Genomic DNA, 27,910 nt, shown 5'->3' on the forward strand with positions numbered 1-27,910 from the left:
CTGTCTCTTCTTCTGTGGTCATTTTATGACCTAGTCCTCGGATACATTAGTGGGAGTCCAGAAATCTGGGAGCTTTTTGAGTATATGCAAAGCACAAGATGAACTTTAGTATTTGTCCATATCCAAAACCAATTCCGCTAATAACTAAGCTTGCTTGTGCATTCTAGATGGAAACTCTTCCTACAGTGTACAGTTAATAATTGGCACCAGAAGGCCTCAGTTAGAAGCAAGTGTTTTAGCAAGTCTGGAATGGAGACTTAATGTCATCATTTGTATTCATTTCTTAACTCTGTTTAAGTTTTCTCACAGACTGAGGCCTTCTGTTGCTAACAGCTGCCTCTCTGTTTTCTGCAGAAAACTCCGGAGGAGGACAACTCAGGGAGAGCGCTGGGCTGGGAGCCGGGGCACTTGCTGCTCACCGCCTGCACCGTGCGCAGCCTGGAGCAGCTGCTGCCGTTCTTCAACGTGCTCAGCCAGGTCTTCAACAGCAAAGTCACCAGCCGGTGCGCAGGACACTCAGGGAGCCCCGTCCTCTACTCCACCGCCTTCCCCAACAAGGACTTGAAGCTGGAAAACCACAAACCATTTTCCAGCAAAGCTAGGCAAAAAATAGAAGAGATGGTAGAAAAAGATTTTCTGGAAGGGGTGGTAAAAACTTGAGCACCACAAGTGGTTCCATTTAGTTTAAACGTAATTATTTAAAACATTTGCTCCTGAGTTGTATAGTTTTTGGTTTTTTTTTTTGTATGTAACAAAACATGTTTCAGGTTGTATTTAATTTAAATATTTGTAAATAAGAACAAATGTCTGACTGTGGCCTGAATCAAGTTTAAATAACTGTGGGCTCATGTTGATTATGGTGCCTAAGAGAGATCTATATATACGTAAATAGTCCACTATCGTCCATTGTTTTATTGTCCTGAGTTGTCTTAAATCTGCCAAATACACACTGTACATTTTTTCTATTCATTTCAGGCTTTGTTTAATTTAGATGGGTTGGAGACTCTTCTGCTTTGACTTATTAACCACATTCTAGTATAAAAATGGTGTCACTTCTCTGTCAGAGGCTTGGTAATGTCTTACAGCCAGTTTCTCCCACTTACCTTCACTAAGAGGAGTAAAGAAAACTGAGGCTTGGCCCATGCATCCTTGTAAGTCAATGTAGCACAGGCATCTCCACCTCAGTACAGAGTAGAGGTCCACAGCCTCCACAGTCACCCTTCTGAGTTCCCGCTGATGTTAACTCAAGAGGTAAGTATATAAGACCTGCTTTGAAGACTCTGCTATGAAAAACACTGGTTGGATTTGTATTAAGTCTTCTCCACCCTGCTCAGTTGTATCACCAGTGGTGACTACCAGGACTGCAAAATGACATCGTGGGGAGGTAACATCGATGGAAAAGACATCACAGGAGTTGGTAATAAATAAGCTTTAATTTTCTAGCAGCCTTCATGAATTTTTCCTTGCATATGTTATAAAGTTAATGACTGAATCATATACTTGAGCTCCAGTATTTTACATTAGTGTGATTAATATTACAGGTGAATTTAGTTTTATCTTAAAAAATGAAACTTAACAAATATAAGGCTTACCTATTTCTAAAGAATGATTCTGGTAGTGTTTAAGAAAAATAATCAGACCTAGAAACAATCCAGTAAGGTACACTGTAAACATTATTATGAACCTGTCACAACAGTGGCAGTAATATTATTCTGTAGGAACTTTTTTAAAAAAGTTTTTTTAAAAAGTTCTGGTTTCTAAAGAATATAAAAATTGTCCTCAGAAACCTCGTTGAGGTCTTTCTCCAATTCCTCCAGCCAGCTGAAATACTGCCAAGCTCACTTCATATGCAAGGCTGTCTGTGTTTTCCTGCAAGTGACATAAAAGGATATTAGATGAAAAAGACATAGCAGCTACCAGGTTACTTGCAACTCCTGGGGAGGAAGCTTTCCAATTTTGTTTCACTAACAAATAATTCAAATGAGAACAACTTTTTTTCATCTTTCAGTAACAAATTACAATAGATAAGTGGAAAACAAGTCACATTCTTCTAAATCAGGTAAGTTCCTAGCTAACTTTATTTTATAATCTGATTTATCATGTTAAAACTCTGAATAAATTCAGTAAGAAAGGACATAATAATACATCTCCAGTCAGTAATAGTGTGAAGAGTTACTGACACTTTAGGCAGTAAGTTGTTAGTGGCAAGAAAGCCACAATTGACCAAAAGAGGAAGTAACAGTTGAGGCCCCAGTTATCCTTTCCTCATGCACCAGGGATATATTTATTTACTACATTCTATAATGGCCTGAATTTCTGCAAAAAAGCTATCAGCTACTATATAAATTGAAAAGATCTTTTATTGAGGCTCTGGTCACCCCCCTGTAACTTAGCCTTGCTGTGTGCGTCTCTTTTCTTGATAGGGTCAGAGACTTAAGTGTTTATCTGAGGCAGTCATTTAAAGGAAAATTTTTGAAAACCAAATTGAAAGCCTAGACACAAGGACAAATTTCAGGCAGCATGGGTGCAGTATCAGTGAGTTTAGAAATGAACCTCAAAGTAAGTCATTTTCATGAAGCAATAGGATGTTTTTAAATGAAGGAAAAAAGTATATTCCACTTTAGGATGCATAAGCTTAATTACTGTGTGTCAAACTAAGTATGTATTGGTACACTAAGTAGTATTCTTAGAGCAGTTAGAAATACGACCCTTTTGGAAATATAGAATACATTACAAGAAGAATATCTGGGGGAGTTTTAGTCAACTTTGTAACTACTACTGAAGAAAAAAGGCTCCATAAATCTTGAACATTAGAGATTCCAATACCATTAAAATAGTTTTCTTTCCTGCTACCCTCCTCCACCTCTTTAGATTCTCACTGCACATTCCTCCTTCCTGTCTCAGCTTACCTGCGAGTCTGCTTCTGCGTAGACTCTGACTATGTCTTCTGTACCAGAGGGCCGGACAAAAGCGCGAGAAAGCCTGTACTTCTTCACCAGGTCATTGATGGCCTCCTGGAGTCCCGGAGGTTTAACTACTTGTCTTTCAGCATCTGTGGTGCTAATGACTTGCCTGTCTGCAACCTAGGCACAAGCATTTCATGTTTTTTTCTATATCATACTCCCTTTCAGAAGCTTAACCCATTCAACGTAATTCCCACTAAAAGATTATGGCTATTTCATGTCAACAGGAACAGACCTATATTTCAGCTGATTGTACCACAAAGTACAGTACTGAGATAGATCACCACAGACTGTCTTATAGTCACTACTGAAATAATGGCCAGTACTATATGGCTTAGTCATTGATCAAATAATCTTAGGTATTTTTTAAAAAGGGGATCATAAAAATCTCCTTAAAAAAAAAAAAAAACTGAACAATCAGCAGTCATTTCTGTGAACTCTGGATTCAATATCTGTCTCTCAAAAATGTCTGTTGGTAAATGTGTAATCTGGTATATATCCATATAGAAAACAATCAGCAGTTTATCTAAAATGCCTTTAAAAATTCTGGCCCTTGCAGCCCAGATTCTACTTCTCAGCATCTAGCCTCCGGAAGTACTATGTGAACCAAGAATAATGCAGAGGAAGGAGACATCTACACTTGAACCAACAAGCTACCCAGGGCTTGCTTCAAAATAATATTGGGGATGTGGAAGATACTAGTTGAAGCTAGTGTAAAGGGGGTTCATTATTTTGTTCTCTCCTCACATCTTTAAAATTTAAATAATAAAATCTTTTAAAGTGATACATATTTATAATAAAGTTGGAAACCAAATACTTCTAAATAACAGTAGAATGGTTAAGAGAGATTCTGTAGTTTTTAAAGATGTGAGAAAATGCAATCTTTTCTATACAATACATACGTGTAGAATGAACTTATTTTAGTTAATTTTTAGAAAGGGAGTGATCTGGCTCACACCTTAACTTTGAGCTGTCTGTTTGGAAGGTCTGTATAGAGAGCGTCCCACTGCTGCACGGTCAGGCCCTTCAGAGCCAAGATGGCCTCAATCACCAGCATGTCAGAAATAGCATCACCAATTGTCTGCAAAATGCGAGAACACAAGCATGGCGTTGATACGAATGTCTTCTGTCAGAAAACAATGTCCTGGCTGCCTCCTCCCCCCATGCTGCATGACTGACTGGGGTGGATAAATGAACTACGCGAGGGACAGACCTGTATGGAAGGCAACAGTAAAAGGACTATAGAGAATACTAATACCAGCCTGCCTTTAATCTCCTTGCTCATAGGTAAAGTGAGGTTAGGCTGGATAACTCTGAAGGTTCCAACATTAACATTCTGAATCAACATTTTATTTATTACTAGATCCCTTCTGAGATATTATGCCATGATGGTGGAAGGCCTCACGCATGGTAAAGTGGAGCTTTTGGTGGTAAAACACACCTAAAGTTGGATACTCTGCCATACTCTGCCACTGAGTAACTCTTTAAGTCTGTTTCTTCATTTATAAAACGGGAGTTATGCCGACGACGCTTCCTGTTATGCAAGGATTACACACTGAGGTATATGAACTGCCCAATATGTGCAAGACTCTCATATATAAGTTCTACCGCTTTCCACTGACCTACGCTTTGCTCTTCCACTGCCAGAGTCTCCACTCCAGTCCCAATCATCTGACCCACAGATGTGCTTCATCAGAGACTTTTTTCTGAATTCCCTTGACAAGGTTGGTTTCAAAACATATATGTGTGTGTGTGTGTATATATTTAGCCTCACAGATATACTTCATAGCTGAATCTGTTGACCTCAGCTGTAAACTAATCATTACTTGAAAATCTGAAGCACATGAATGTTCTGTCACTGCACTTCTGTATAAATCTACACAGCTGCAAGGAAGCTCCCACAACTTTTCCACTTCAGTGTCTGATGCAGTACATGACCCTGTCTACCTTCTGACTGTGTAAGTAACCAAGAGTCCTGGAGGAGGGCATGGCAAGCCACTCCAGTACTCTTTGCCTGGAGAATCCCCATGGACAGGAGCCTGACGGGCTACAGTCCACGAGGTCACAAAGAGTCAGAGACAACCAAGCTGTCGACAAAGCACAGCACAACCAAGAGTCCACCATCCCCCCACAGTTCTCACCTGGTTAAACAAGTCAATTATATTTTCAAGCATCTTGGCAGCTTTCCTTTTCTCATCTTCTGATTCTTTTGCTAGTTGTTTTATCTTTGTTTCAGCAGCTTTACTAAACAGTACCTACAATAAAAGCATACCAAAAAAATCACCAAACACTAACCATGCCCCAGTCGTAAGTACCATCATCCCAACTAAACTACTTTTGAAACTCTCAGTGAATCTGGAGAAACCAAGGGGATAAAAATGGCAGCTGTAGAATATATGAAATTAAGATCAAATCAGAACTCAGAATGTATTATAGGATTATAAAATTGGTTACCAAAATGTGAAGATTACCAAGAAAATAATCACCCTGGCAAAGGTGAATGAATGCACATGGTGGGTGTATGATGTTACTGTCAGCCAGCTAAACCAGTTCTGGGCAACCAGCTTCCTTAAGCCTGACCTGTATCCATTCTACTTTGAAGAATCTAATTCATTGCCATTAGTACAGTTTTCTTAATTTTTAACGACATAAGCTAAGCAAAAGTAGAAAAGAGGTTCGTCATACATATTACACTATGGCAAACAGTGCCATGGATATTTAATATAATATACATCATGCTGCTCAGGATTCCCGCCACTTTGAGTTGCTTGCCCACACATGACTTGAGTGCCTTCAGAGGCCCAGTACCGAAAAGGAGCAGCACAGCGCATTCGGCCACTCCATGAAACGAAGTTTGTTGGTAACTTAAGCTGCACTGGTCACTTGTTTTCTGGAACCATGGCCACTCCCCTTCATTTACACTCTTCACTAGAGATCTGAGCAGATGCAACAAACCTTATGGCCTGTGAAAACTAAAATATTTACTAGTTCAAAAGCATTTACCAACCCTGCATAAGATCACTGAAGTTATATTTCAATTACATTTTCTAGTAACTTACTATTTTTCCTCTTATAGTCATGGCCTATTCAAGCTAATTTTGAATTAATGAGAATTATCTGACCTAGATAACATTTTCTGTTAACCATCTCAAATCCATTTATGAAACGAGGCTAGATATTAAAAAACATAATAAAGAAAATTTCTGAACCTTATGAACATACTACAGACTTATTAATATATGTTAAAATGGTGAGTATCAGGATATGCAAATTATATCTCAAACTTTGATTCTTCCTCTGCTAAGAGTCATAAAAAATTTTATATGCCTATTGCAAATTACTTTAAACTCAGTTCTAGTTGCTTATAAGTTAGTCCTCAACCTAACACTTTTGAAGAAAATTTTTAAATGATGTATAAATTGCCAGTTGCAGGGGAATTAAGACCTACTTATTTTCAAAGAAAATATATATATTATAGGAACAAATTAGTATTCTCTCTTCACATTCAAAGGAAGATCATTACAATCTAAAAGAGAGCCACGGTTTCACAGAACATAAAATATCAGCTAAATCATTTCTATCACCATCCCAATCATTTCAACAAAGTGGAATATTACCTATTACTAACTAGGTACAGAATTCCATCTTTAAAAAAAAAAAAAGTGCACGCTAAAGGCAGATCATCATTTATGAGAACTTACTGTGCCGTGCCCATTTGCTTCAAAATAAACACCAATGTCAAACTCTTGAGCTTTGTGGTGCAAATGTTTAACACCAGTTTTAGTACAGTAGACAGGTACCTGAAACACACATATTTATAAAACAGCAGCAGTTAATCAGCAGATATTTACTGTGTACTTCCAGCCTCGATGGTGTGGTCACTCACCTTGAGCCAGACATCCTGGAGTGGGAAGTCAAGTTGGCCTTAGGAAATATAGGAACAGAGCTAGTGGAGGTAATGGAATTCCAGCTGAGCCATTTAAAATCCTAAAAGATGATACTGTTAAGGTGCTGCACTCAATATACCAGCAAATTTAGAAAATTCTGTGTAGATCACAATCAACTGCAGAAAATTCTTAAAAAGATGGGAATATCAGACCACGTTACCTGCCTCCTGAGAAACCTGTATGCAGGTCAAGAAAAAACAGTGAACCAGATATGGAACAACAGACTGGTTCAAAATTAGGAAAGGAGTACATCAAGGCTGTATATTGTCCCTCTGCTTATATAATTTATATGCAGAGTATGTATCCAGCGAAATGCCGGGCTGGAAGAATCACAAGCTGGAATCAAGACTGCCGGGAGAAGTATCAACAACCTCAGATACACAGATGATACCATTCTAATGGCAGAAAGCAGAGAGAAACTAAAGAGCCTCTTGATGAGGGTGAAAGAGGAGTGAAAAGCTGGCTTAAAACTCAACATTCAAAAAAGATCATGGGAGAGAACAAGATGGCAGAGGAGTAGGTGGACGTAGAGTACATCTCTCCACGGGTACATCAGGACTACACCTTCAGACACGGAAGTGCACGCAGAACACCAGCTGAGAGCAGACAGGAGTACCTGACCAGTGGAAAAGAATATACAGAACCACGCAAAACTCAGTAGGACGAAGGAACTAGGGGGAAAAACAGGAGTGTTAGTAAGACTGGACCTGCCCTCGGCAGGTGGGGGAACTGAAGCAGGGGTCTGATCCTCACAGTGGGGCAGCTGTCTGAGTCAGAGGAGAAACATTAAGGCTGAGAGTGAAATAGCTGATCTGTCACAGCCTAAATGGAATGAGAATCAGACAGTCCTTGCCAAAGCCATACATACCCCAGACAGGGACCCAGGTCCCCTGGAAGGCACAATGGCTGGCAGCTGGAGTTTAGGGATTGTGGAGCAATCTCAGGGCAAGCGCTGCTGTGGACTGCGGAGAGATGGATCGAGGGGATGTGAGGGAGGAGACTGTGGTGGGAAATGCCTGTGGAGGAAAGCCAGGCAGCCATGGAAGCAAGGCGATACTGCTGAGGCACGCGTGGGGGCCCTCTCTCCCCTGACATGTCAGCATCAGCAGCTGAGCAATAGAGAGGCTGGCCCGTCAAATGCCTGATGCACTGAACTACAGAGTAGGACCCCAGCCAGGGGGGCCACCCTCTATGTGCCTGACTTGCCCAACAACAGAGAAGGACCCCAGGCAAGAGAGCCCTCTAAGTGCCTGAACGGGCAGAGCTACGGAGAAAGACTGGCCAAAGAGGCCTTCTGATAGCCAGCTACAAAAGGCTTGAAAAAAGACTGAGGGCCGTAACTCCTGCAGTGGAGGCAGTCCATGTCCCTGCACATTTTACACCACCAGGGTTCCTGCCAGCCAAGCAGTTGCACCACCTTCACACTCAACTCACACTGGGACAGTGCAACAGGCAAAATAAATCTTTTGTGTCTTGCGTGCAGGGTCGCTTCAGTTGTGCCCAATCCTTTGCGACCCTGTAGACTGTGGTATGCCAAGCTTCTCTATCAGGGAGGGGGGTTCTCCAGGCAATATTGGAGCATATTGGCCAATACTGGTTGCCATACCCTTCTAGAGCACTGTATTTCCTGCTGCCCTAGCTGCCAACTCTCCTGAGTACCTGGTGCTGCCAGAACCCCTGTGACCCAAGCAGCTGTACCACCTCCACACACACCTGGCCCTCATGGGGCAAACCCAAGTCCTCCAGGACAGCCTCAGAAGCAAATCCCAGTGGACGACCCAAACATGCAGAGGTGGAAATAAAACCACAACTGAAACCCAGGGGCAGTGTGTCTAAGGAAGAAGACCCTAAACCTTCCCACCAGCTGTACAAGCTGCTGATTAAATCCAAACGATCAACTAGGCATACTCCGTGTCCATGGAATATATAAAAGGACACTGAGAGCTCCCACGTAAGAAAAAGCACTAGTTCTGAGGGCTGTGGACACTGGAGGCAAGAACACAGAGGAGTAGGACCAGATTAGAATCTGAGCTGCCCCACAGAAGCTCCAGAGGTCAGCATAGTGTTGGAGGGCATCCTAGGGAGGTGAGGTGGGCTGTGACTCCCAGCAAAGGAAAGGACAGCAGTGACTCAAGAAAAACATTTAGTATTCTTATGCTTTGACTTGTTCTGTAGTTTCTTTTGGATTTTGTCTTTCCTTCCCCGCCACCCCCCGCCTCTGTTGTCCATTTTATTGGCATGATGAAATCTAATTAAGCTTTTGAGCTTTTTTTTTTTTTTCCCTCACATTTTTTATTGTTGTTATAAACCTCTGCCTATACCCTGAGGGAACCAAAATTGCAAAGGACACATGTATCCCATTGTTCATTGCAGCACTGTTTACAATAGTTAGAACATGGAAGCAACCTAGATGTCCATCAACGGATGAATGGATAAAGTAGTCGTGGTACATACACACGATGGAATATTATCCAGCCATAAAAAGGAACACCTTTGAGTCACTTCTAATGAGGTGGGTGAACCTAGAACCTATTATACAAAGTGAAGTAAGTCAGAAAGAGAAAGATAAATATTGTATTCTAATGCATACATATGGAATCTAGAAAAATGGTCCTGAAGAATTTGTTTACAGGACAGCAATGGAGAAACAGACATAGAGAATAGACTTACGGGCACGGGGAGAGGGGAGGAGAGGGTGAGACGTATGGAAAGAGTAACATGGAAACTTATATTACCATATGTAAAGTAGATAGCCAACGAGAATTTGCTGTATGGCTCAGGAAACTCAAACAGGGGCTCTGTATCAACCTAGCAGGGTGGGATGGGGAGAGAGATGGGAGGGAGGTTCCAAAGGAGGGGATATATGTATACCTATGGCTGATTCAGGGTGGAGGTTTGACAGAAAACAGCAAAAATCTGTAAAGCAATTATCCTTCAATAAAAAGTCTGGGGAAAAAAAAAAAATCATGGCATGCAATTTTATCACTTCATGACAAACAGATGGGGGAAAAATGGAAACACTGACAGATTTTCCTTTCTTGGGCTCCAAAATCACTGCAGACGGTGACTGTAGCCATGAAATTAAAAGATATTCTCTCCTTAGAAGAAAAGCTATGAAAAACCTAGACAGCATATTCCAAAGCAGAGACATCACTTTGCTGAGAAAAAGTCTGTGTAGTCAAAGCTATGGTTCTTCCAGTAGTTACATACAGATGTGAGAGTTGGACCATAAAGAAGGCTGAGCACCAAAGAACTGATGCTTTCGAACTGTGGTGCTAGAGAAGACTCTTGAGAGTCCCATGGACAGCAAGGAGATCCAACCAGTCAATCTTAAAGGAAATCAACTCTGAATATTCACTGAAGGGACTGATGCGGAAACTGAAGGTCCAGCACTTTGGCCCCTTGATGAGAAGAGTTGGCTGACTGGAAAAGACCCTGATGCTGGGAAAGACTGAGGGCAGGAGAGAAGGGGGCGACAGAGGGTGAAATAGTTGGATGGTATCACCACGTCAATGGACATGAGTTTAAGCAAACTCTGGGAGATGGTGAAGGACAGGGAAGCCTGGTGAGCTACAGTCCACAGGGTCGCAAAGAGTCAGACATGGCTTAGGAACTGAACCACCACCACCTACCATCGTAGGGAACAAAGCTCCTAGACTAAGGGAACTTAGTCTAGTGAGATTAAGCAATGAAAATACAAAGCCTAAGTGTCCCTGTGGGGGAGCGACTGCACAGCAGGAGTACACACTCCAGGGTAAAGCAGCGTGAGAGAGCTGAGGGGCCCCTTATAATGAAAGATTCCAACTGGGGGAGTGACCTGATCTGATTGTTTCAGAAAGCTGTTTAGCTACAGTGTGGAGAATGGCTTAAAATCAGGGTCTTCCAGCTTTTACTATAAAGAGATAACTAATATTTCAGGCTTTGTAGGCCACGTGGTCTCCATCACTACTGCCTGATTCTGTCTCTGTAGTGAGAAAGCAGTCACAAGACCATATGAAAACAAAAGCATGGCTGTATTCCCATGAAACTAGAAACAGCCGGCAGGTTCAATGTGGCCCAGAGCCCACTGTTTGCTAAGCTCTGGCTTAGGTTAGGTGGTTTCTATGGCTACTCCTAGTAAGAAATCAGTGACTGGAGTACTAACAGTGGGCAGCAAGTCTCGGATGGATCTGCAAGAGAATGGTTAAGGAAAGACAGCAGCAAAACTGCAAAAGAGCAAGCTCAGACGGGCCTGGCATTTTATTGGGTTTAGGAGACCTCATGAATGGCTAGGGCTAAAAATATTAAATCTACAAGAGAATGTGTTGAGAAGGAAGTTACCAATGTTCAGTTTCCTCAACAGGGCATCTTACTATAAAAGCCATTTTTGAGACACAAATTAAGAAAATACAGAATAACCCAAACACCAAGAATCTCTGTGAAAGGCAGGCAAGTGGGCCCCAGATGGAGTCCCTTGATATATATATATATATATAATATATTTAAGGCATATATTTACCGTAACCATATATTTAAGTCAGGACACCAGCTAGTCACCTGCAGACATGTTTCATGTGGCCTAACCATTTCTTTTAAATGCTGAATCAGCTGCTGCCAAGACTTCAAAGGTAAGAAATTCACACCAAAATTCAGATTTTTGGCTTCTCCTGAAGACTCTGACCAAAGGTGACAGCAGCTGGCCTGGCCACACCTCCAAGTCTGTGCCCAGCTGCTGGACTCATTCACTTCTATCCAGATCCGAAAGGAACCTGACTGCCATTCCTGCTTTAAAAAGAATGGCATGGCCACAAAAACTAGTGAAATGCAGGAATCTGACAAGGAATAACACTGACGTTGGAAAATATCACCCTAGCCAGGGAGAGAAAGAATTACTTTCTGCAGACCCAATTTGGGTCCTGCAGCCTCTGATTCTTAAAGCAGGTGGGATGTACAAGGGAGAGTCACCTGGTGGATGCTGGGGAAATGATTAGAAACAAAATCTCCTACCAACCCACAAAACATCTCCACAGAAGAGTAAGACAAGTTCTGTTACTGAATAAGCAATAAGCCAGACTGTGATGCACATCACAGGCAATCCTCTAGGACAGCGGCCCCCAACCTTTTCGGTACCAGGGGCCAGTTTTGTGGAAGACGATTTCTCCACAGACCTGGGGGCCGGAAATGGTTTCGGGATGATTCAAGTGCATTACACTTATTGTGCATTTTCTATTACTGACATCACAGCCACTCCATCTCAGATCGCGGCACTAGATCCTGAAGATTAGGGACCCCTGGAAAGAGACTGCAAAGACAGAAAGCAATCCCACCCTTTTACTCACCTCAAGATATCTCGTGACCAAGAGCTCTCCTCAACCACATGAGAGTCAGGCTCTTTTGGGCCTGAACAGGTCCTGTCCTCAGCCATGTCTCCAAGGACCCAGTTTTACAAAGAATCTTTCGCTCAATCACTTTAGCTGGAATCCCCTACCCTCCATATCAGCCCAAAGTCCCTACCCCGTACCATCTGACCACCCAGGCCTGCCATCAACAGAAGTCCTGTTAGGCTGGTTTAGCCAGAACCCTCCCTGAGGTTCCTCTTGGCAATTTTCCATTCACCAACCCGCTCCCTGCCCCCATATCCTATTCCTTGGCTATAAAATCTCCACTTTTCCTTGTTGTATCAGGAGTTGAGCCCAGTCTCTCCCCCTACAAAACCCCATGGCAGTCTATCTACCAAACAGGTCTACCTCTCAGGAAGACTGCAATACCTTTTGTCATGCGTGTGCGTGCATATTAATCACTCAGTTGTGTCCAACTGTTTGCGATCCTGTGGACTGTAGCCCACCAGGTTCCTCTGTCCATGGAATTTTCTGGGCAAGAATACCAGAATGGGTTGCCATTTCTTTCTCCAGGGGATCTTTCCATCCCAGGAATCGAACCTGGGTTTGCTGCATTGCAGGCAGATTCTTTTACCATCTGAGCTACGAGGGTCTGTCCGAAAGCTGTGGCCACTGGGCTTGGCTAATTGCCCTTCTTCAAAGGAATGATACAATTTCTCACATCTCTCTGTCAAACAGATGGGTGCCCAACTCTAAGTGGTAAGGTGGTCAAACTCTCAGGAGGCTAAGTGTTGGGATGCTACCTTCCTTGATGTTTATGTTTCAAAGAGGTACTCTAGGCCCTTATAGAAAAACCTTAACTAAAACTGGCCTATTTTGCCTTTCAAAAGACTGACATTACAAAAGGACAGAGAAAACATAAGTTTGCTAAAAGAAACACTCTAGGAAAAGGGAGAAAGGAAAGTCTCTTTTTCTGCATTAGGGACAATTTAATTTTTTCTTTAATTTTGTTTGATTTCTAGTTACCTTTAAGTTCAGTTTCTCTAGTGGTTCAGACAGTAAAGAATCTGCCTGCAATGCAGGAGACCTGGGTTCAATCCCTGGGTCAGGAAGATGCCCTGCAGAAGGGAATGGCAACTCACTCCAGTATTCTTGCGTGAAGAATCCTATGGACACAGGAGCCTGGCAGGCTACTGCCCATGGAGTTGCAGAGAGTCAGACACGACTGAGCGACTAACACTTTCACTTTCTACCCTTAGGTAAACAACAGCTCAGTTCCATGCATTTCAATCTATTCATTTTTATGAGGGCATTATTTTCCTCACAGAAATACCTCACTTTAGGTAATGATGAAGAAGCTACCAAAAACTGGAAAGTGTTCAATACCTTCATAACTTCTTCCAGGTACCGTGTTGAACTTCCATTGGCATATGCAGTTTGTACAACACCGAGACTCAAACCATCTCCAATCTAGACAAAAACAAGAACAATTACCTTGCCATCAAAGGCAAAGACCCTACAAAAGCAAACCTATAAACAGAGTTCTAAAGGATGAAAAACATATTGGCCAGTTGGGCCATCACTTAGTTTTATGCAATAAACAACTCACGGAAAATTTACATGTATGCCAGGAAAAAACCTAAGTACTTTTTTGAGTATTATTTAAAGCAATTCTGCAAGGAATTCTTTTTAATCACCGGATTTTCCTTTATATTACTCCACAGATTACATTAGGATTCACTCTTAGTGCTGTATATTCTGCAGGTTTGGACAAATGTATAAGAACACGTTTCCATGCTTATAGTATGTAGAATATTTTGAGCCCTAAAACATCCTCTGTGCTCCATCTATTTATCCTTCAGCATTCATTTCTCCCCACCCCCTTGAAACCACTGATCTTCTGTCACCATAGTTTTTGTGTTTTCGTTTTTTTTTGCACAATATCCTATAGTTGGACCCATAGTGATATACACAGCCCTTTCAGTTTGACTTATTTCCCTTAGAAATATGCATTCACATTTCCTCCATGTCTTTCCATGGTTTGATAGCCTTTTTTTTTTTTTTTTACCGTTGAATAATACTCCTTTGTCTGGATGAACCAAAGTTTATTCACCTATGAAGGACATCTCGGTTGCTAAAGAATCCTTTTTAGAGAAACCTGTCATTTCTTGATCTCTTCAGTTTTTAATAAAAATACACACTGAATTCTTAAAGTATACCTTTTCCATATTATAATTATCATTACATTTTATACTTAAAGGTAATCTGAGATTTCCAAATGAGCATAATATAATAAACCTCACGTCACTAAGGTTATCATAATCATAGTAAATAAATCCCTCAGAGGAGACTTTTTATATAAACTCAAGGCTCTGGGAAATGATGTTCGTGAACCTCTTGTTAAAATATCAGTTACCGACTTCCCTGGTGGTCCAGCCGTTAAGACTTCACGATTCCACTGCAGAGGGTGTGGGTTCAATCCCTGGTTGGGGAGCTAAGATACCACATGCCCCACAGTTAGGCCAAAAAAGAAAAAAGGCAGCTATGAAGAAACCAGAACTTTGTAAAGCTCCAAATCATGAAGCTCTCTGCCAAAAGAGAAAAGACTACTCCCTCTGGGTTCCAAAACCAGAGCCCTAACACTGAAATGACAGGAATGACCATTTCTTTTTGTATTTTCTGGCCACAGACGTGAGGAACTCCCCACGAATCATGCCTCTGAGACATTCAAGCAACTGCCTGATACGGAACAATTTCCTCAGTGAGTCTTGTTTGAAAGGGTGGTCAGCCCCAACACCGTACCTCCAACAGGAGCTCTTTGAGGAAACTGCTAATGAGGGTGGCTATCTTGTCTCCGTCTATGAGATGAAACTGACCGTCTGCATCATGGTAGTAGTAAACGATCCTGTCTGCATCTCCATCGAAGGAGCAGCATCTTTCATTGGCCCTCATTTCAATTCCTAGCACACAGAATAAATCAAAACACATTTCAGTCTAAGAAAGGGGGATAAAATTTAATGTAAGTTAAAAGTTTTAGGTTTTTCTCTCACACTAGTTACAGAGGGAAATTTTTTTTTTCCATTAAGTATTGATTATAAGTGACCCTCTGTGTTATACAGAAGCATGCCCACTATGACTTTTCAAGAGGTGTTTAAAATTATCCTTCCAGGACTTCAGCAATATTAAACACCTACAGATAAAGAACCATTTCTATCCTTACTGACCAAGCAGAGGGTATAATCAAATATAAGTAACTGGAGTATTTTGTCAATGAGGAAAATCCTGATCATTCCTCCTGTCTGAGGCTCTACATAAGCATATTTTGTTTTTGAACATGAATGGAGACAACTGTTTCAAAATCAAGGGAAGAGAATTCATTTAAATGGAAATAAAACATAAACACCCTTCCAAATAAAACCAGTATCTTAACCTTTAAATAGTAAACAGGTTTACTAGTATTTTTACACAGTAAATTCTTTCACAGCTAAGTGAAAAAAGAGCACTTAAAATCTATCTAAGCTGAAACCCTATATGATACTAAAATAAAATTCCTTTCTACAAGCCAGTGGTTTGGCAACACAGATTCCCACATAGTGCTTTGAAAGCTATAGGTATTAAACTGAATTCAATTTCCCTTGTACTACATACAATGCCGATCCTTATATACAAAATAATCAGCAGCAGATACGGTATATACTTTAATCCTGAAAAAAAGTGATTTTCATTTGTTTATATCAGTAACAAGAAACACTGGTATTTCAGAGCAAAATATTACAACCAGTGAGTTAATGTCTTGTGTAACTTGCATAGTTTACTGAACCTGAGCAACGGTCACATCAGATTTTAGATAACATGACTGTTCCTTTACCACAACAGACGGACAGCAGCAGATGGACAAACCACCCGAGACCTACAGAATCTGACCCCCTGGGGTAGAGCCCAGGAAATCTACGTGCTCACCAGCCTTCCAGGTGATTCTTATGTCTGCTAAAGCTTAAGAATCACTGCTCTAAAATCCCACGTCCTGATTTTGCTTTTTCCACCAGATTTCCCACCCCCTGTGGAGAGTCACAAGACTCTCAGGGCCGAGAGCAGCCGTGTTCTGCGTGTCACTGCATGGCAACGGCAAGCGGACGAGGCCCAGATGTCTAAGAGCAGCGGGGCCAGGACAGCTGCACAACTCTCTCTTTGCCACCTCCGTTTGAGTGACTGGTTTCAGACAGAGCTCTAAAAACACATTTTTTGCATACCCTGTGGAGGTTTCTGATGACTTTTCACAAAGTCGGCCCCACATAAATGATTGAGTTTCCCTTTGGTCCCATCGTTGAACAGCTGAACTGACAGCCCCGGGGAGAAGTAGTGTTTCATTTCTGCCAGCTTCAGGGCCCCTATGCCGTTTGCACAGTCAACCTTAAGTGTTCTGTGGTCATCTCCACGGCAGAAGGCCTGAAAAGGAAAAGAAATGGAAGAACAATTTCAAGATACCAAAGTGAAGCATAAACCACAGGTATGCATATGTAAACAGCTTCCATTATTTCAGTTAATATGTCTATTTTAAGCCAGGAAACAGAAGGGTACACATGTTCATATGAAAACTGTAGAACACCCAAGTAAGATTTTAAAACACCATTTTTTGGTCACAGAAATTGGAAAAGTTTTACAGACCAAATAAATTACAGAAATGAAGCTTTATTATAATTTAGCAGGGTCCCTTATTAGTCTGTATTCCATAGCAGTCACTCAAATGTGGGCACGAGTATACAGATGAATGAGCAGCAATAATATCTGTCATTCTCTTCATAGTGTATGCCACCACCGGGCAAGTGGGTTTTTTCCTGGCAATCTCCTCTCCTACCCACCCTCAGCCCAAAATATAAGTTCTATGAGAGCAAGGACTTGGTTTTGGTCAACAATTCCTGACAATAACATATGCTCAATATTGGCTGATCAAGTGAATTATACCCCTCAAATCTTTGTTCAGGTTTAGGAAGCTAATACACCTTGAAGACAGATTTTCTTAACAGTAGATGCTTCCAGTATGACGCCAACAGCACCTACAGTAACTCTAAGAGCAAATTCATCTGCATGAACACTTATGAAAACTGCAAGTTCGTCACGCTTCTCCCCCAGTGAGCTCAAAATGAGACAGGCTGGCACTTGAGACCCTTTGCTGCAGCGCTTGCACCTGGACAAAGTCTCCTCCAGCAACAAAATACAAAGAGAAGAGGGACTGAAAATAACTGCATGCATGCAGTTGGGGCAAATTATGGACAACAAGATACGAAAACCATCCAAAAAGACTCAACTGCTACTTTTGAAGAGCTGGGAGCAAAAGCAGGCACTGTGCATGCCCCTGCAGGCAATACCAGCTAAGGGGTGGACAAACCACCTAAGCCCTCCTCTCGCCAGAACCCTGGACATGCCTCTTCCCTCCAGTGTAAGGAACCACCTTGGCCTCCCCTCAGCAAGCAAGTGAATCTATGGGTTTTGCTCCCTTCTGCTGCAGCACAGGCCCCAACAAAGCCCTGCCTGAATTTGTCTGGCCTCTTACCAATTTCTACTGATTAAGGAGGCCAAGAACCCTGGTTGGTAACAAGAACATACTATGTGCCTTGCCAAATAAATGCCAACACAGAGTTAGCTGGGTACAAGGGCCAGACCTTGCAGAGCCCTGGAAAGAAAAAGGAGACAGGCCAAATTTGGGGGGAAAAAAGTGACAAATGTTTAAATAAACTGTTCAACTGATGTTCTTTTAGGCAACTGCTCAAACCCTAACCACACTGGAGAGATTCTGACCTGTTTGGTAAGTTCCACAAAGGCCGAGGACAGTTTCTGATAGTAACCCTCGACGGTTGCCTTTCCATACTGGCCGTTGCTGTTTCGACAGAAGACCATGTAGTGCAGCTGGGGCGTCGTCAGCAAGCCATAATCTGTCACAGAAACGCAAAAAGCCATTTCACATAGTTCTTAACAAAGTTGGAAGACTCATACTGTGTCAATTTCAGGGTCATAAATCCTCTTTAAAAAAAGACATCTCAGAAAATACAAGAAACGCTAAGTTTTAAACCACCCAGAAATATGCATAAACATCCACTGAAGTCATTAAAACTACAGGTCATGCTGTGATACTGTGATTCATACTAAGAATCATTCATTTGATCTGTCTCCATTTCCGGCAGAGCATCCACAGAAAGGCATCTTTTGTTATGCTAATGAGGTAACTTTCAGAAGGCCCTTAGAAACTTTAGGGGTGGCAGCTGGTTGCCTGGGAACCAACCACAGGATTAAAGAACTGAAATTTATAGTCCTCCCTGCCCTCCTCCAACCTCCTCCCAAGCTCCAGGGAGGGAAGAAAGGAGGGACAAGAGATTGAGTTCAAACACCAAAGATCTAAGCAGCCATGCCCATGTAAGGAGGCCTCCATAAAAACCCTGAAGGATGGGGTTCCAGGATGGGGAGCCAGTGGAGACTGGGGTGCCCAGGGAGCACTGACGCTCCACGCCCCTCCCCACATAAATCTCTACCATCTGGCCATTCCTGGGTTACACTCCTTATAATAAACTGGTACTCTAGGAAGTAAAATGCTTCCCTGAGTTCTATGTGCCTATCTGAACAAATTAATCGGCCCAAGGAAAGGGTGGTCAGGAGCCCAGGTGGCAGCATCTGAAGGCGGGGAGGGGCAAGGTTTGAGGCACTGAGCCCTGCACGCGTAAGATGTGGCTGCCAGGTGGATGGAGTCAGAATGAACTGTTTGGTGGTGGAAGAGGCACACGCTGGACACATACTCAGTTCTAAAAGAAATATGAACTACTAATGACAGCTGAACCAGTCATTTGGTACAGATCGCTGGCAATGTACAAAAGTAATAACTGAGTTCTATTTTCATAACATTATAAACTATGTAATTCAGATGAACCTTCCTTTTAAAAACAACCGAAAATGAAAGATAAAAGACTTTTATCTCTTTTCAAAAAGAACTGCAGTACCAATTAGGCCAGAGTTAAGTGAGAATTCCAGGATGCAAGATAAGAGAAGCCCGTTTTGCTCTGAGGGCACTTCTCTAAACTAGGAGTTGAGCAATGGTTCTCTGTGTAGAAGGTCCATGCTGATCTAAGACATGCAACCCAGCAGAACAGGCTTTCAAGTGCCTGAAGCCCCAAAGGCCTGTTCTTCAAACCAGAATTCACATTACACACCCCAAGGTTCACTGCAGCACTATTTACAATATTTACAACAGCCAAGACACGAAGCAAACTAGATGTCCACTGACAGAGGAATGCCTAAAGAAGATGCAGTACATATTACAATGGGTTATTACTCAGCCGTAAAGAAGGCTGAATGATGCTGTTTACAGCAACATGGATGGCCCTAGAGATTATCATACTAGGAGTAAGCCAAAGACAAGTATCATATGATGTCACTCATATGTGGAATCTAATTTTCAAAAAATGAAACAAATGAACTTATTTACAAAACAGAAATAGACTCTCTGACTTCAAAAACAATCTTATTGTACCAAAGGGGAAACATGGAGGGGAGGGATAAATTAAGAGGTTGGGATTAACATATACACACTACTATATACAAATGGTAGCTCAGACGGTAAAGCGTCTGCCTAGAATGCGGGAGACGCAGGTTTGATCCCTGGAGGAGGAAACGGCAGCCCACTCCAGAATTCTTGCTTGGAAGACCCAAAGGACAGAGGAGCCTGGCGGCCTACAGTCTATGGGGTTGCAAAAGAGTTGGACACAACTTGGCAACTAAACAACAATTCTTCAGGGCAAGACAGAGTCAGAAGTGAGTAAGCCCCCAGGGCCTACTCCCCAGAAAGCTGACTTGGCACCAAACAGGGCAGAGGGGAAAGTCTATTCCTGAAGAGCTGTCATCACAAGTACAGGCCTCCAGGGACCCCCAGCTCAGAGGCACATAACCACAGGGATCCAGAAGAATGCTGTCATCAAAGAACCTTATCACCCGCCAGCCGGGTAGTACCCCGAGCAGATGCAAACACTAAACCCTGCCAGGGCGATACACCTTCATGGTAAACCTCAAAAATGTCCCACAGATAATTCTCCCAGAAAACAAACAGCTTATAGTCAAAAATAGCTAAACACACAAGAAAGGGACTACGAGTAAGAAGCAAGAGAAACAGCAAAAGTGGACCAGGATCCAATAAATACAGTGTGACAAAACTTGTCAATGGTCTTCAAAGCCAAGCACAAGAGTCTGGGCAGAAGGCAAACGATCACTTTGGGTTCTTGAGCACTGCAGCTGTGAAACAGATATTTGGCTCTGGTATAAGGATTAGATGGGAGAAGGTGGAAGAGCTTTAAGAAAAAAAGTGGGTAAAAGCTCAGACCAGCTCAGCGGCAGTGCATAAGGAGAGACAAACAAAAGTCCAGAGACACACACTGAAGGCTGAAACAAGTGGATTTTGTGACCAGAATCAAAATTACAAAATAAACATTTACTAAATGACAGTGACTCAATAAAAACATCACCATCCATTCAACAGATCAACCCAGAAACCTAGCAGCCATTCTTCACACCTCTAACCTCACCATGAATCACAGAAATCCTTTAAATTCATTACTAATTTCACCTTTTCCCATTTTTCTCACTAGCAAGTCTTGCATGAATTTACTACATAGTCTCCTAGCTGGTTTCTCTTCCTTTCTGATGACCGACTCCCTCCTCTAAACCACAGCCAGAGGGACTGGCTTAAAGTGAAAATGTGATCCCATTCGCTGGCATAAACTCCTTCAGTGGACTCCCACTATACTGAAAGTAAAACCCCAATTCTCCTCACGACCTGTAAGGCTTAGAACGACCCGGCCCCTACTCACCTCCCTAACCTTATCTTCTAGTAGCTTCTCCCAGTCTCCCTGAGCTTGCAGCCACATCAACCACCTTTGATTTCCTGAAATACACTAAGTGGAAGAGAGCAATGAACAAAAGATGTTTGTTTGTTTTTAAATCATTCTCAAATTTTCCTAGGTTCAAACACTAGAAGAGTGATGGTTCTAGAGTTAGAATGACAGAGCTGGAAAGGTCAACCATTCATTCTGTGGATGGCAGAAAGAACACGATTTGGGACAGGGGGAACCTGGGGGAGTGGGCAGCCACCTACGTGGAAACATGACTCAGACCAGTGCTTTAAAATCCACCTGCTGGACATCCCTGGTGGTGGGTGGTTGGGAGCCCACCTGCCAACGCAGGGGATGGTCAAGGAGGAGTCCACATGCCACGGGGCAACTGAGCCCGAGAGCCGCGACTACCGAAGCCTGAGGGCCTTGAGCCTATGCTCAGCAACAGGAGAAGGCGCCGCAGTGAGAAGCCCGCATGTCGCAGCTAGAGAGCAGCCCCCGCTCGCTGCAACTAGAGAAAGCCCGCATGCAGCAACGAAGACCCGGTGTAGCTGAAAAGAATTTCTTTTTTAAATTATTTAAAAAAAAAAAAAAACCCTGACAACAGGTCATGGAATCTACTTAGTGAGACCCGGTCAGCATTTCTCCATTATTTTAATGAAACAGATGAACACATGTCATGGAGGATGGTAAATACTGTTCTCTGAAAATTCTGTTTCAGTTATTCACACAAGCACATTAGACCCATGTCATGATCCAAAATGGGTTTCTTACTATAGGCTGAGCTATGCCATGAAACAGACTCCTGGAGGGTTCTACGTAGCAGGTAGTCAAAACTGTCCAATGAACTAATGAATGAATGAATAAAACAATATTTGCAGCTGGAGCTATGGCAGCAAGGATGCTCATTCAGAAATGAGGCAGAATGAAAGCAAGAAGTGAGCAAAGCCCATATTAGGAGAGACAGAAGAGGATCCTGCAAACAGGACAACATGGAGTAACAAAGTCAAGGAAGTAGGGGAAAAAAAGGGAGAGTTCACAGCGTGGATAGCTGCCAAGAGATCAACTGAAATACAAAAATTAAAATGTAAGTTCTGAGAGTTATTCTTAGGTCACAGATCCCTTTGAGTATCTGACAAAAGCTACAAGTCCTCTCTCTAGACAAGCACTTGTGCAGGTACAGGGTCCGGCAGCTTAACCAAACAGTCCCTGGGGAGGCCCAGGCCCCAGGTGAATTTCTGCTTCCTAGCAGATGAGTGTTGGGACAGACATTTCCCTGGAGGGGCAAGGACGGGGATTCACTGCCAACAGGCTACTTATAATCAGAAGAGCAAATAGAGAAGCAAACCAGGCGAGTCTGGAAGAGGCCGGGTTAACTGGGAATTGAGGGAACACACAGGAGGTTGAGAGGATCAAGAGAAGATACTTTTAAATGAGAGAGATCTGACACTAGGAAAATTCACCTCCAAGCCTAGTGGAATCACTGCATTCACAAGATGCACAACCAGTGTGAGAAGAGGATTCCAGCCTGTTTCGTTGCATTTAATTCTTCACTTGGTAAAATAGGAAAGATCATCTGTCAAAACTTAAAAATCATGATTACAAGTCTGTCAAAGGTATTTTTCATCATTATTTGTCACACTGACTCCAAACGTGATCAGTTATTAGAGAATACCTGCCTGATAGTAATAAGAACTCCCCAGAATGAGTTTTTCAAGTAACTTCAAGGGTTTTTGTATCAGTATGTTCAGCCTCACTAAAGGAAGTTGTTTAAGATCAGCACTGCCTACAGATAATCTCCTACTGGTAAAATATAACACGAATGACCAGAAAAAAAATGTTTTTAACTTTTAACTTAAAATGCTAGTAGCTTATATCTATAAGTTCACTTTAATTTTATTTTCAAACTTTTCTAAATTAAATTATGTATTCACTTTGAGATTTTTTTTTAAAGATTAATTTACAAATCAGAACAAGTACATACCATAGAATTGACCTCCTAAAACTGTCACGCCATCTATTACAGACTGTGAAAGTCTCTCACTGCTAGGCCTAGGAAAGAAAAGGAAGAAAATATTACATCTAATCCAAGACCAACTGAGCTGCAAGTTCTAAAAGCAAACGCAGAAATTCTGGGTTACAAATTTCAGAATAATAAGTCCACTGTATTCAAACTAAATGAAACCTGCAGAGCCCAAAAACTATGAAAAGAAATATATGGGTAAAGTGTAAGCATTTTCCAGTAGCCTTTCTCAATATGCTTCTTGGAAAGAGCTTCGCCTTTTAAATGAATTTAGGAAATAGATATAAACTTTAACACTAATCTAACTGTAACACTAATTACTCCTACACTCGAGCACTTTTTCAAGTTTGACGGTAAAACCACATTTACTGCTTGAAAACAGTAATGGTAAATACACACAGAGCGTGCGTAAGCCAAGGCTAGGTGTTAAACCACCAAGAATACAGAATCTAGTTTTCATGTTAAAAAGTCAGAGTAAGTTATTTTTCTATCTGAAAATAAAGATCAATATACATACCTGCTTTACAGAACAAGATTTTCTATATCATTTAAACTAGTAAACAGGTGAGAGGAAAACACATGTGGATGGATTTACCGTGAGATGGTATCTGCTTCAGAACATAAAGCCAAATCGACAATCCGTGGTAACACGTTAAGGGTAAAACACTTAATGGGTAAGGGCAAAATGGTAAGGCATTGGAGACTGAGTAGAAATTTACTTTAGAACAAATCTCTGGCTAGAATCAGATCTTATGCTAAAGAGAATGCTTCTGTTTCAAAGTACACTTTTAATCTAACATTTTAAAGTAACACTTCTCTGTGAAAGAAGGCAAGAGCTGCTAAATGTGACAAACATGTAGAAATAATATAGATGGTTAACACTTTCCAATGAACTCTAGCAGAGGAAAATGATGTGTGAGCCAACAATAACACAGGGTATAATCTCTAAACATAGTTAAATAATAATCACATGTTCTTACTCTACAGGGGAAAGGCGCAAACCTACAGAAATAAAGGGATGGGAGACATTTGGCAAGTGCCTGTCTTGTGCCAGCAAACAGGTGTATTGCCTATATTACCCTATGCAATCCTCAGGAAGTCCTGCATGAGGCAGGCTCACCATCAACACTACAGGTGAGCAAAGGTAGGCTCCAAAAGGTTAAGTGACTTGCTCAACTCGTGCAGTAAGCTTGAGAGTTGGGGCTCGGACACCAAGCCCAAGCTGTAGCAGTGACTTCACTCCTACGTCCTAATGAAAAGACCAGGAGGAACCTCTCAGGGTGGTTCCACTCCACTTGACTCTTTCCATTTGTCTCGGGTGCTAAAACTGATACAACCATTTATGTGGCATTCAAAAATCAGCTTTCCCCATGGCTCTGATGTGCACCTGGTATCTCTACCGATCACCACGAAGGCATCTTGGTGCAGATCCACGGCTGCCTTCTCACTGATGTCCACCAGCACTCTCGGCAAATGTTGTTCCTCAGCGTTTGCCAAGCAGGTAGCATGCTCCTCCCAGGATGCTGCCAACATTTCACCCAAAGGATCCACCAATTTTACACCATTGTCTTCCTAAAAAAAAATAAAAATAAAAAGTAATAAGTCATCTGTGCAGTCATGAGGGTGAGGAAGCAAACCCAAGCTGTTTCTCCCCAAACAAAAGACAGTGACGGCTGGGCAGTTTCACTGGTGACCATGACTGAAGGCCAGGTGCTGGAGCAGGTATTGTACATACCTCACCTCAGTGAATCCTCACGACACATGTCATCAATCTAACTAATCCTCCTATGGTTACCCCAATCTCTGAGAAAACCGAGATTCAGAGCAAGTAATCTGCTTATGTTCATACGGCTAGGAAGTGTCAGTGCTGATGTTAAAACATCATCTATCTGACTCTTACACCCAACAGCTGCTGTGCCCCCCTAGCCTTTTAAAAGGCTGTCACCTGTGCATTCACCATCAATTAACTGATGAGGCACAACTGCAGCAGAACCAGGGTCCCTGGAGATCCTTCTCCCTGTGGCTGCACTCAAAAGAACACACTGGAAGGCCAGAGCTCAAAATTGTTTTAAGAAGTGCTTCTGGAATTAACAATAAACGTGGGGTTCTGCCTACAAATCATTAAGCAAGTGTGGTGATTTAGACATTTAAACAGTTAACACATTTATAACAATCCACATTTAGAAGCTGAATAAGCAACATCCTCTTGTTTTTCGGTGGGGGCGGGTGTGAGAGGAAGAGGTTAGGATCCCTCACTAACCTGCTGATTTAGCTACAAAGGCAAAAGTCTTGTGTCCTAGCAACAGAACAGAAGCATATGATTTAAACAATGTTTTAGTGAGTTATAGGCCAGTACAGAATAAGATAGTTAAGGTGCATCAGAGGAATACTTTAAAAAAACTCGATTGTCATAAACCCTAGACTCATCGGGCCTGATCAATCAAGTCCAATGTTCACTTCTGGATCCCTGAAGTCACACGTCCAGCTGTTCACTCAGAACAGGAGACTATTCCCTAGCTATAGAAGACCTGTCTGAAAATTTTCAAAGTGTGCTAAGTCTTTTCAAAAACTTGTCATCTCCCCTCCCCCAGCTTGCCTCCAATCTCTTCAAGTCTCTGCCACATTAACAGAGGCAACACTTTTTATTACTGATGCTGTCTCAATACAACTAAGTTATAAGGACATTGTGTTATTTCTCAACATGGACACAATCCTAAAAATGACTGTCTCATTTCACTCTCTCCACAACTGTTAGAGTTGTGAGCTAAATGACCACTTGTTAAGAAAAGTGCTTGTTCAAAAACAAAGGCATAGAACAAGGAAAAAGCGAAGTACTAGAATCAGAATTTGAATTGGGGTCAAAGTGCTCAGAAACTAAGGTTTGGTCTTGGAAATAAAAGCTTGTCTTATTGGAGCACTAAATGCATTACCTCAGGATTGTGTGACGCTGTTACCATGACTCCTATGGTAGATTTTGTCTGCTTTGACCTCAGGACAGCTAATAATCCCATTCGAAACATGACATGATCAAGGTGTTCTGCTTTCGTTCGAAATCCAGCAGTCCCATATTGAAGAATGAGCCCGTCAGGCTTGGCATGTAACACTGACTGCTTTGTAACAGCATCTAAATCCATGTCTGCAAAATCAAGGAATATTTTTCAGGTATAATAAGAAATCTTCCAAGGACCATTTGCTTCAAAACCTGTTATCCCAAACTAATATATCTGCCTCCTTCTGATCCTCCCCAAAGAAGCCTATGTTTGAGAGGGAAGAACAGTAGAAAGATTCGTGGGTTAGCATTACCTGTTTTGTCCACTTCAGGACAGAAATCAGGTTGTCCCCAGCAATTCCTGGACACAAGGCAAACTTTTAAACAGTCCACTCCCAAGTAAAATGAAGATTCCACAGCACAACAAAAGATGCTGAATAATCAAAGCACTCTTGAGAAGAACAGGCACCACACTCCCTGATTTCAAAGTACACTACAGAGCTACAGTAATCAAAACAGTATGGCCTTGGTATAAAAAAGACAGATCAATGGAACAGAACAAGAGCACCTAGAAATAAATCCACACATATGACCATTTACGATTCACAAAATCCTACATGATCAGGGATCATTTCATTTTATAAATGGGAAAACTTAATTCTGGGTCTAGCTTACCCAACCTAAATTTTACATGGGGAGCTGCTGATGGACTGAGGCCTAAAGTCACATTCTCAGGTGGATCTAAGCTGCATATGCAAAATATATGGGAAATCTGTGAAGTTCTGCTATTCCTCCCAGGCTACAGAGACTGATTCCCAAAGGAAAAGCAAAGGGGAAAAGCCTCCTCTCCAAGACTGCCCAGACCTCCACATACACCATGGGGTGGATTTTTGTATTTTCATAAGGGAGGATCCTGATGCCCTTCTAAATTAAGCTCTGAAACAAGCAACATCTTCCTTTTACGTTTAATTTTAAAGTCAAAGGTCAGCCTGTAGCCCACTAGGCTTCCTTGTTTTCTTTATTGTCCTTCATTACTTCAATGAACAGTTAAATGTTTTTGTTCAGCTGGAAAAAACTGGCATTTAGGAAGCTAATTTAGTTTGACCCAGAGTGATCAAATCTATTTTTCAAGCATGAAGACATTTCATTAAAAACTGACCAGTTGGCAATATACCATAATTATTCATAAGGGCGTAAATCTGTTTCGTCCACAAGGCTTTAAAAAAAAAAAAGTCAAGATAAAATGCTTCAGTCATTTCAAGAGTTTTATGTCCTAAAACTACTTTTGATGAGTATGCAAAGGCTTTTTATGGAAAGTATTGTCAAGTCCAAACTGTCACCACTCAAAAAAGCTAAGAACGATCCCCTTCCCTCTATTCAACCTTCAGCACCTGGTTAGTTCCCCTTCCTCCTCGCCCCCGAATCTGCCCATGCTTCCTGGCACCCAGCCTTGAGGCCCGCACTGAGGTGATGGACGAGACCCCTTTCCCCAGCTCGACCCTCGGGCCCAAGCCTCCAGCCCGCTCCCCAGCCCGAGGACGAGTAGGCGTGTCCCTCGCGGCCCGCAGTTCAGTCCGCCAGCCGGCCCACTAGCCTCTCGGGTGGCCAAACGCCCGCCCACCGCAACGTCCCGTTCTCGCCGCCAAGCCTCGGGGCCCCGCTCACCTCCGCTAAGACACTCCCCTCACCCCCACCGCGCCGACCACCTTCCTCGCCGCAGCGCCGGGAACAGACTGCGGCGCTGAGAATCCGAAGACGTGGCTCTGCGTGGCTTCCGGCTCGTTGCCCCGCCCCTCAGCCAAT

At 42.3% G+C, this 27,910-nt stretch overlaps 2 protein-coding genes across 9 annotated transcripts in view; one reads left to right on the forward strand and one right to left on the reverse strand.

Moving 5' to 3' along the window:
* DOP1A (DOP1 leucine zipper like protein A) overlaps positions 1 to 969 on the forward strand; it is a 125,697-nt gene extending 124,728 nt beyond the window's left edge. For all 7 annotated transcript variants that reach the window (XM_027551006.1, XM_027551008.1, XM_027551007.1 and 4 more), the window contains one exon: positions 355 to 969. In XM_027551006.1, coding sequence (XP_027406807.1) covers positions 355 to 660 — 306 coding nt within the window. In that variant the 3' untranslated portion in view covers positions 661 to 969. The remainder of the gene's footprint in view (positions 1 to 354) is intronic.
* Positions 734 to 27,891, reverse strand: PGM3 (phosphoglucomutase 3). 2 transcript variants are annotated; one of them, XM_027551013.1, is made up of 13 exons: positions 27,773 to 27,891; positions 26,049 to 26,254; positions 24,506 to 24,690; positions 23,080 to 23,147; positions 18,025 to 18,158; positions 16,479 to 16,674; positions 15,031 to 15,188; positions 13,615 to 13,698; positions 6,665 to 6,763; positions 5,105 to 5,218; positions 3,922 to 4,044; positions 2,910 to 3,083; positions 734 to 1,869 (listed from the first exon to the last, which is right to left on the reverse strand). In XM_027551013.1, exons 2-13 carry the CDS (start codon positions 26,250 to 26,252, stop codon positions 1,780 to 1,782), a joined length of 1,629 nt encoding a protein of 542 aa, XP_027406814.1. In that variant the 5' UTR covers positions 26,253 to 26,254; positions 27,773 to 27,891; the 3' UTR covers positions 734 to 1,779. The 2 variants fall into 2 exon arrangements, with proteins under 2 accessions (XP_027406814.1, XP_027406815.1); XM_027551014.1 differs by lacking the exon at positions 27,773 to 27,891 and adding an exon at positions 26,422 to 26,443 and having other exon boundaries at positions 1,415 to 1,869.
* Positions 27,892 to 27,910: the final 19 nt, after the last annotated feature.

This window comes from Bos indicus x Bos taurus, chromosome 9 (assembly GCF_003369695.1).
Source record: "Bos indicus x Bos taurus breed Angus x Brahman F1 hybrid chromosome 9, Bos_hybrid_MaternalHap_v2.0, whole genome shotgun sequence".
NCBI classification, from domain to species: Eukaryota; Metazoa; Chordata; class Mammalia; order Artiodactyla; family Bovidae; genus Bos; species Bos indicus x Bos taurus.

What these genes read in the sequence shown, in the direction of transcription:
- PGM3 (XM_027551013.1), bottom strand. Translation starts at nt 26,252, where the DNA reads ATGGATTTAGATGCTGTTACAAAGCAGTCAGTGTTACATGCCAAGCCT. An exon ending in TTGTGGAACTTACCAAACAG is followed by an intron (nt 16,675 to 18,024) that starts GTCAGAATCTCT and finishes TTTCCTTTTCAG; the next exon opens with GCCTTCTGCCGTGGAGATGA. An exon ending in ACGCAGAAGCAGACTCGCAG is followed by an intron (nt 1,870 to 2,909) that starts GTAAGCTGAGAC and finishes TGTCACTTGCAG; the next exon opens with GAAAACACAGACAGCCTTGC.